Below are 10,093 nucleotides of genomic sequence, written 5' to 3' on the forward strand. Positions count from 1 at the left end.
AATTATAAGGATCTATTGGATGAACGGAGACAATGGGCTTCCGAATTATTAATATTATAATAGGGTAGTAGTTGAGGAGGAAGATTATTGTGGAAAGCAGAGTAAGCAAGCGATAAGTTTAGTTTTTATATGATTTGATTTAGTGGAGCTATGCCAGAATCTGAGTACAAATCACTGGTTGGATATAGACGGGGAAGCCGAAAAACGGCTTTAATGGGACGGTTTTGGGCAAATTTGAGTTTTTTAGTGAAGGACCGGTTTGTATTTCCCCGAACTGATCCGCAATAAGAAAAGTAAGAAAAAATAAAGGAATAATAGAGGGTAACTAGGATGTCGGGAGGAAGAAAATAATTCACACGGTTAATCATAGCTACTTGTCTCAAAATTATTGCTGTGATGCAGTGGCGTCATTTGGGGGGGGCACGGGGGGGGGACAGTTGCCCCTTCAATAAATTCGAAAAAGCTATTATATAGCCCATGTCCCGATTAGGCTTTTCTTATGACCTGTCACATACCTACCTTTATGACGGTTTTAGTGCTACGTCAGGCATCTGGCAACCATGCCTGTAGTGAGAACATCAAAGTTTCTCTTGGACGAAAACTATAAACTAATGGTGGAAACATAAGGACGCAAAATATAACTTCTTCTTAATTGACTTAGATAAGATTAGGACTGCTGGCCGATTAGCTTTCCCCTTTTCCTCACAACCATCAGCTATTGCAAATATTTTGTGTAAAATCTACTGCCATACAGCAAATAACAAAATAACGTTCCATTACTTAGAAGAATGTTTTAGTTATTGTCTTTATTTGTAGTATTTAAGTGATAAAAATCATGAATCCAGTGACAATAACAAGGAAAGGGAAATTTTTCTTCTGCCCTTAAGAGTAGCCTGGCCGAGGGGTCGCCACTATATATATATATATATATATATATATGTACTTTGGACCTTTCTAAAGCTTTTGAAAGTGTAGTCCACAGTCGAGCTTTTTTTTCCTTTTAAATAATGGTGTAAATCTTTCAGTCATTTCTCGTCTTCGTTTTTGGTATGAGAATTCTTTCCTCCGAATTAATAAATCTGGACCTCCGTTTGTCCGTTTATGTCGGTTGTATTTTGGTTGATGATAAAAAATATCTTTTATAGCGAGTTTCTGGCGTTTCCTCCCGTCAGCGTTTTCAATCGGAATACGATTGGAATGTTTTGAATGAGCAATTGCAACTATTAGGAGGACCTCGTGCAAATGAACCGGTGAGTTTTACTCCTTTTTTTTCTTTATGTTGTAAGACTTGTGAGTTCATCTAATCGTGCTCACAATATAATTAGCTTGATAATGACGCAATGTCAGTAGTTGTACAAAATATGGTTTATTTACAAAGTCCAGGAATATACAAGACACTACTCAGTACAGATATGAAATTAGACTCAAACTAACAAACTTATGCTCAGAATATATATACGGAAATAGATTCAGGCCAAGAACATGTAATTGACCTCTATGATATAGCTAATCTAGTGCATAGTACGCAAACGACCTCTGGTTTATTATAAGCTATGGGTCAATTGCTCTTACGATATATGAGAGAAAGGTGGTTTGAAGTTTTTTGTATGATATGGCCCTTCGCCATAAGTCTTAGAAATCAAAGCCCCTGCAATGCACATTTGCCTAGCTCATGGTCATAGCAAAAATAATTGTAAACAGTTACTCCAATAATGTCGAATCCACCCTAAAGAATAGCCTGGCCTAGGGGTTGCCACTATATATATGTTCTTTGGACCTTTCTAAAGCTTTTGAAAGTGTAGTCCACAGTCAAGGTCGGTTTGAGTCAGGTTCAGATCATCTCCTTGCATTTGTAACAGTTTTGTTTAGCGGTTTATCATCATATCCAAATGACCAGCATAAAATTGAAGAGAAAATATTTGTTTTCAATGAACCAAACTTAAATAAATTTAAAGATTATTTAAGAAAACTAGAATGGAGCGCAGTTTTGAGTCAGAATGACCCTAAAGTAGGTTATGTTTTGTTTTTTGATAAGATTCGTGAAGCAATGCACAAGTGTTGTAAGATTAAAGAACCACATGAGAATAGATCGAGAAAGAATAATAATTTTAAGCCTCCGTGGTTAACAAAGGAATTACAAAACATGATAAAGTTAAGAAACAAGCTATATAGTAGAATATTGAAGAAATCGTCGAATGAAAATCGAGATATTTATGCTAGTTATCAAAATGTTGTCAATAAGAAAAAACGAGATACTAAGAAGAATTATTTTTTAATGCCTTTGAACTTGCAAAGAATGATGTATCTTCAACACGGAAAATTATTAATCGAATTTCGAGGCCAAATAAACATAAAGATAATGAGATCCAATGAACATAGTTAACCCCAATGGCGAAAGAATAGGACAGTATAAATCGATTGCTGATAGTTTTTGTAAATTTGTTACTGAAATTAGTCAAAATATTTCATTAATATTTGATAATGATATTGACACAGAAGACGGAAGTAAAATTTCTTCAAATTTTGATAATGATGGAAGCATTTTTGTTTTTGAACCGGTTTCCACAAATGATTTGGAGAAGATAGTGACTTCTTTGGGACCTTCAGATTCTCCTGGAATTGATCACACGCCGAAACGGGTTCTAAAACATGTTTTGCCGGTGATATCTCATATTTTGATTTTTTAATCAATTTGTCTTTTCAAAAAGGAATTTTTCCAAAAGGTCTAAAGAACAGCCCCACTATACCTCAATATAAGTATGGAAATAATGAAGAGATAAATAATTACCGCCCTATTTCAATTTTACCAGTTATTACGAAGATTTTGAAAAAATAATGCATGATAAAATAAGTAAATTTGCGGAAGAAAATGAAATAATACCACCTAGCCAATATGGATTTCGGAAATGACATTCGACGGATCACGCGATTACCGATTTTATTTGTAAAGTGAAAGATTTTGTAGATAAGGGTTTTTATACCTCAGCTTTATTCGTTGACCTGTTGAAAGCGTTTCATACAGTAAACCCTAACCTTTTAGTTATAAAGTTAAAGAGCTATATATTTCAACCGTGGATTGTTAGTTGGGTTGAGTCATATCTATCAGATTGGTCACAGGTCGTCACAGTTGGACCAAAAACATCACAAAAGCACCTAATAACTTGCGGAAGTCCACAGGGGTCGATTTTAGGGACACTCCTTTACCTCATTTATACCGCAGATATAGGAAATTTTATTAAAGATTGTTCGACAATATCATTCAAAGATGATACAGTTTTAATGTTCCGAGCTTTGAGTGTTGAAACCCTTCTTAAGACCATGGAGAGCGCGTTGAATAATCTAATAAAATGTACGATTAGTAACCGTTTATTGATTAATATTAAAAAACAAATTTCATGATTTTTCTACTATTAAAAAGGTAAACACTGAACTATTTTTAACAGCTGATGGACATTTAACATATAGGGTTTCAAAATTAAATACTTAGGGGTAATCATTGATGAATTATTGTCATGGAAAGAACATGTAAATTCAATATCCACTAAAAAATTTCCTTCCGCAAAAAGTTTTGCGAACCCTTTATTTTACTCTTGTTTATCCTTATATGCATTATAGTTGTTACGTTTGGGCTAATTCTTTTTGTTATAATTTAAAGACAATTCAAATCTTACTAAATAGAGCTTTAAGTCGATTTTTTTTTAATAGACTTAATTCTAAAGAAGTTTTTCTTGAATCCTAGTTGCTAACCGTGAAACAAATTTGTCAACTCCAAACTGCCGTTTTCAAATATTAATACTTGAATAATCTAGCATCCCCAGGACTAACACAACTTGTCCTTTTTCATTTATCGTCATATTATCATGCTTATCCAACGTTGTCATCTACACATTTTCTCTTGTCTCGAATATTAGTCACATGCAAAGAGCAGCTTTTTCTATCAAATACGTTTGAGTAAAATTATGGAACAGTATTCCGCTGGAAATAAAAGATTCTGCTTCAGTTCCGTCATTTAAATATAATTATAAGAAATATCTTCTTTCTACTAGTACAAATAAATAGTTTTTAGGAGGAATCTCTCTTTTTTATGTAGTGTACAGTGCCTTTTTTTTCAAAGTTTGTTTGTTTGTCAATTTGTTGCTTGCCAATAATTAGTGATAGTTTTCGTATGAATATTCGAGTTCTCCAGGGATTACACTTAGGTCCTAGAGATCATTGAACATGTCTTTTTTTTCAAAGTTTGTTTGTTTGTCAATTTGTTGTTTTTTAATAATTAGTGATAGTATTTGTATGAATAGTTGAGTTCTCCAGGGACTACATTTAGGCCCTAGGGATCATTGATCAGTCTCTGGAGTTGTGTTTTAGTTGTGTGTTTATATTGAATAAAGCCAAAAGTTCAAGATAATGGTGTAAATCTTTCAGTCATTTATCTTCTTCGTTTTTGGTATGAAAATTCTTTCCTCCGAATTAATAAACCCGGACCTCCGTTTGTCCGCTGAGGTCGGGGTGTCAAACAGGGACACCCTGTTGGTGTGGTTTGTTGTGGTTTTTCTATACCCTCTGTTTCCGCCTTTCGGTGGTTTGGTATCACTGTTACTAATTCAATTTTTAGCCTGCGGTAGTACACTGTTCGTGATGTTCAAAAGAAAATTCAAATGGGCTATTCTAAGATTGTTGCCGATCGAGAGAAGTATAATAGGCGTGCACTGGGTAGGCTATGTGCTACATTCTGGGATCCTTCTGTCCTTTATCTTTCTGGTCCTTATCTCCTTCTAAAGAAAAATGATGTTAAGAAGATCCGGACTTTTTATTTCACATCTTGTAAATTTTTACTTTATCTCCCCCCCCCCCGGCATAGTAATGGTAAGATAATTCGTAAGTTTGATGTCCCTGATAGAAGTGCTAAAATGGCCTTGCTGCATGGGAGGTTGTCGGAATCAGCTTTTTATCGTTTATCGCCTCATCATCCTTTTTGTCCGTCTGTTCGGTTTATCACACTGTAGTGTTTTTTATTTGCAGTGTATTTCATTTTCCTTTTTTTTCTTGTGTTACTCCACAAGTGCCATAATTTGTTATGATGTGAGTTATAAATAAATTATTGCTATTGTAATTATTATTATTATTATTTTAGAATCTTTGGTATGAAAAATACTTCTTTTTATTCTTAGGAATAGTAGAGACTAGTAGCATGTATAAATTCACCTAAAAATATATATAAATATGCATTATTAATTTTATTCTTTTTATAGGTTCCCCCAACCGTTATAAACATTGCCGGGGACTTAATCATGCATGCGAAGACCAACGATGTCGAGAAGGGGCTTGATGCCCTTGAGTGTCTAAAGAACTTTGCCCTTGCGTGTAGTGTTTCTAAAAGTTTGCTGTATTTCATCGAAAGGCTGTACAATTTTTTCAAAAAACTATTCTTTGCCTAAACTATGCGTTTAGGCTTTTGAGCTTTATTTTATCTTTTTATTTGCACATACAATCAATAAATTAAATCTTTTATTACGTCAGACTCTTGATCTTGGTTCGCAGCATTATCTTCCTATTCCTCCAAACTTTTTTCAACTGTGAGAATATACCCTGGGCCTTGTTTGTTCTACTTTTAACATCTTTATTTTATCCGCCATCTTTATTAATAATACCACCTAGGTAAGTGAGCTATCCACCTGATCGATCACTTGTTCATTTGAACGGTTTAGGATATCAACTTTTAACTTTCAAGATAGAAGCTTAAACAATTTGTGTCTCTAATTCAAGAAAAAGTATTGTTTTTTTTTTCACAATGAGATCCTATGGGACTTCTTACCCATGCATGATCAAGTTGTTTGAGTAATCAGAAGACACTGTTTGCGCTAAAGCTTTACAAATTAGGTATGTGCATTATCTCAAGACCGGCTTAGGATAAGTTGAAACTTTTAGACAATTTTGAGGGGGAGAGGGTAAGTAGACATGAATTAGGGGAAATGGCCAGCTAAGTCAAGCATTGTCATAAGACACCATTTGCACCCAATGTATTCAAATTACGTATAAGCAATATCACAGGAACGAAAATTTGCCGTTGAAGTTGGACATTCAAAGTTTTAGTGCTGTTTTTAAAAGTCATAAGGGATTGAAAGGACAACCAGACCTCCTCACGTGTCCTTCTTTCTACTCACCCATCACGATCCCAAAGATATCCGACCAAAATTTTGAGATTGCAATTCTATTCAAAATAGTCATAAATTTTAACAAATATGTCTCTGGAGATGACACGGCCTTCCAATTCTCTGGAAAAAGGGCTCTAAATTGTGCAAAGTGCTCATTGCTTACTCTTGGCTAAGAACTTGTGGAGTTTTGTATAATATATATATATATATATATATATATATATATATATATATATATATATATATATATATATATATATATATATATATATATATATATATATATATATATATATATATATATATATATATATATATATATATATATATGTATATACCAAGAAAATCATAAATTCTGTTGGAAGTCGGATAAGAGGGTCTTGAAATGGGCCAAGAAACATTTTTTCTTAATTAGTTGTATTTCGATTGAGCTCTCACGTCTCTTCTGATAAGCCAAGATTCCTAGAGTTCCCAAAAATTTAATCTGGAAACGATACGTGTTCCTGAGTAAATCAGTGGGAGGTGGGGCTATCTGTGTTTGATTTTCCAAATCATTAATACTAGCTTGGAGATGGATTAAGGAATCGAGTTAGAAATTTGTGGGAGTGTTGGATGATAGGAGGGTCAAGTAGATTTAACATTTTGCATTGGGGGGGGGGTGAATTCAGGTCTTTGAAAGTGTATGTCTGCAATTTCTTTAAAACGACTGCGGGGGGGGGGGTGAAACGTTCAGGCACTGTTGGAGAAAGGGAGAAAAGATGTTGGGCCAAATGGGAAATTCAATTTTTTTTTCAGGGGGGGGGGGAGGCAACAGTTTTTGCCTCCAATCCATGCATAAATAATGTCTTTGTTTACAAGCTCCTATGAGACTTTTGATTGAGGCTCAGTTTAGTAATGAAATATATTAAAAGGCTTTATGTGTTCCCATACTGTCGAAATAGCTTATATGCAGTAATTCGGGAACGGCTCACTGTATTAATTGTCATTTTTAGATATTGTTGGAGTTGAGGGGGGCAAGTTGATGCTAAATTGTAGTTCGGGAAAGAGCTAAATTAAACGACATTATATGTAGCCAGGTTCTCAAAATACCTTGTATGCAATATTTTGTGAGCGGAAATGAAGAGTTTGAGGGAACTGGCTGTTATATGGATGGGATGTTTGGGAGTGGGATGGGAGTGCTAGATGAGAGGTGTTCATATTGACTTTAAGTTTTGACTTAGAGGACCAAGGGAAGCTTACAAAGGACAATAAATTTTCGAAGAAAAATTTAGTATTATTAGTTCTTAGTTTTTTGGTCATGAAGACATCGATTAAAATTGTAGAACCAAGGGGACCTCAATTGGGAAAATAATTCTTGTTACATTGATTTTTGACATCATATTTTTATTCCTTTTTTCTTAACAACAAAATAGAATTTGTTCTAATTTTAAGAAACAATCAATTACAACAAAATATAATGCAATAAGACTTTTATAATGAAATTGTTGATGTATCTTCGTCTTTATTCAAATTTGTAAATGGTTGGGGGTCAGAATAGCTTCAGCCCTGTAGAAGGTCAAATATTTCAGAAACAATCTGAAATTATATTTCAAACTTAAAACGAACAGAAACTACTATTAAGTGGAAAAATGATAAACAAAACGAACAGATCATATGAATAGTCAAGTCAAACTAAAAAAAAAACAAACAGAAATTTGCCCAAACAGACTGAAGGCCAGCAAGGCCATACCCAGGATTTTTTTCGGGGAGGGGGGGGGTACTAAAAAAATTCGGGGGAGTTTTACACACAAAAAAAGCATACACAATTTGTTTATATCCATTTTTTTCCGTTTTTATGGGTCGAAAAACATTTAGGGGGGGGGGGGGGTCAAACCCCCCAAACCTCCCACTGGATACGGCCTTGAAGGCCAGAATGTCATTGTACTTAACTTTTTTTACATGTTGATTAGGCAGACGTGAAATTTATAGTGAAATATTCACAATATTACGGTCGGATTATTATTAAAAATAAGATTGCTAGTGTAGATGCCGCTTGTATAGTTGTTCCGCAAAAACGTAATAACAAAGGAAACGAAATGTAGAAAAAAGACAAACAAATTACAGACATTCCTTTTGTTGACCAGTAAAAAACAATGACTTTTAACAACGAACAGGGATAAAAGAAATAAACGAAAATATAAAAGAAAATATAAATATAAAAGAAAACTAAAAAAAAATGGTTTTCAAAAGCCTTATTAATCTAAGACAAGCAGAAATAGTCATATAGCAGTTCAAACTTCAAACAAATTGAAATTGCTATCAATAAACAAATGAGATCCAAAGAAATTACCATAAACACAGAAAATTACCCAAATGGCACAGAAATTACCATAAACAGGAGTGGGGTTAATCTTCCCTAAGCCTTCTATAGGCCAGAGTGTCATCTGTGCTTCACTTAAAACACGATATTTTGAACACTTTACCTTATACTTCAATCAAAAGTTGATGACACTTTCAGAAATGATATTATCATATATCAAACCAACAGTCTGCTTTCATAACTAGCTTTCAGTAATGTTGGTTGTCATGGTTGTTTATATTTATTGTTGTCGTTGTTGTTCATATTTTGACAAATAAAAAATTTACTCTCCAAAATATTCTGTATGAAGGGCAAATACAATCAAAGCCGTTTAGAGGTTTTGAGAAGGAGGATAGGGAACGAGGGACACCAATTTTATTTCTAAACCTTAATAAGCTTTGAGGTTATCATTTTTGTTGTTGTTGTGTTGTTACTATTATAGGTATTAAATTTATTTGAATAGTAATCTGCTTCCCCATCCACGCAAAATTCCATAGAAAAACTATTATTTAAACTTGTTGCATAATCTTGTCTAAAATATAAGTAGCCAGCCAAAATCTCGTGCAGAAAAATCAAACAAAAAACTTTACCAATATTCCTTTTTATAAAACAAAAATTAAAAATGTCAGATAAAGCCAAAATAAAAAAAAGTCAATTTAAGACTAGCAATTAAGCAAGAAAAACGGGTTTTAGTTTTTATAAAGCAGCGAATACAATAAAATAAACACTTAATTAAACAAACATACTCCGAATATTTCGGCCCCACGTCCGGGAGCCAAAAAATTTTCTTTTTAAAAAAATTAAATTACATAAGAAAAAACATACTAAACACATAAAGAGAAAGAAAAAAAAACAAAAGAAAAAAATATAAATAAATAGGAAACAACTCATTTTATTTAATATGTGAGTTTTGTTTCCTATTTATTTATATTTTTCTCTGTTTTTTGTTTTTTTTTTCTTTCTCTTTATGTGTTTAGCATGTTATATGTTGATGTAAGTTAAGTTTTTTTTAAAGAACATGTTTTTTTAATTTTCTCTTTTTTCCGTTGAGAAAGGCTCCCGGACGCGGGGCCGAAATATTCGGAGTCTTTTCTTTTCCTTTCTCAACGGAAAAAAGAGAAAATTAAACAAAAAATTTTCTTTTTAAAAAACTTAACTTACATCAAAATAAAACATATTAAACACATAAAGAGAAAGAAAAAAAGAAAAAAATATATAAATAAATAGGAAACAAAACTCATTTTATTTAATATGTGAGTTTTGTTTCCTATTTATTTATATTTTTTTTCCTTTTTTTTTTGTTTTTTTTTTTCGTTCTCTTTATGTGTTTAGTATGTTCTATTTTGATGTAAGTTAAGTTTTTTTAAAAGAACATTTTTCTTTTCATTTTCTCTTTTTTCCATTGAGAAAGGCTCTCGGACGCGGGGCTGAAGTATTTGGAGTATGTTTGTTTAATTAAGTGTTTATTTTATTGTATTCACTGCTTTATTAAAAAAAAAATTAAAACCCGTTTTTCTTGCTTAATTTTTCGTGAATGGAAAAGCAGTGTGGTCTAAGAAATTATTTATTAAAGACGGGCAGAAATTAATCAAAAAGCTTTTATTCA

At 32.9% G+C, this 10,093-nt stretch overlaps 1 protein-coding gene across 3 annotated transcripts in view; it reads left to right on the forward strand.

Annotated features, from left to right (window-relative positions):
* LOC148943051 (uncharacterized) overlaps positions 1-6,295 on the forward strand; it is a 35,838-nt gene extending 29,543 nt beyond the window's left edge. For all 3 annotated transcript variants that reach the window (XR_016143038.1, XM_089101960.1, XM_089101961.1), the window contains 2 exons: positions 1,146-1,250; positions 5,247-6,295. Coding sequence is in view for 2 of the 3 variants with exons in the window: in XM_089101960.1 (XP_088958086.1) it covers positions 1,146-1,250; positions 5,247-5,432 (291 nt within the window). In the remaining variant the exon portion in view is untranslated. The remainder of the gene's footprint in view (positions 1-1,145; positions 1,251-5,246) is intronic.
* The last annotated feature ends 3,798 nt before the right edge of the window (positions 6,296-10,093 follow it).

This window comes from Artemia sp. Qi Xiang Cuo, chromosome 16, assembly GCF_049724085.1.
Source record: "Artemia sp. Qi Xiang Cuo chromosome 16, ASM4972408v1, whole genome shotgun sequence".
NCBI classification, from domain to species: Eukaryota; Metazoa; Arthropoda; class Branchiopoda; order Anostraca; family Artemiidae; genus Artemia; species Artemia sp. Qi Xiang Cuo.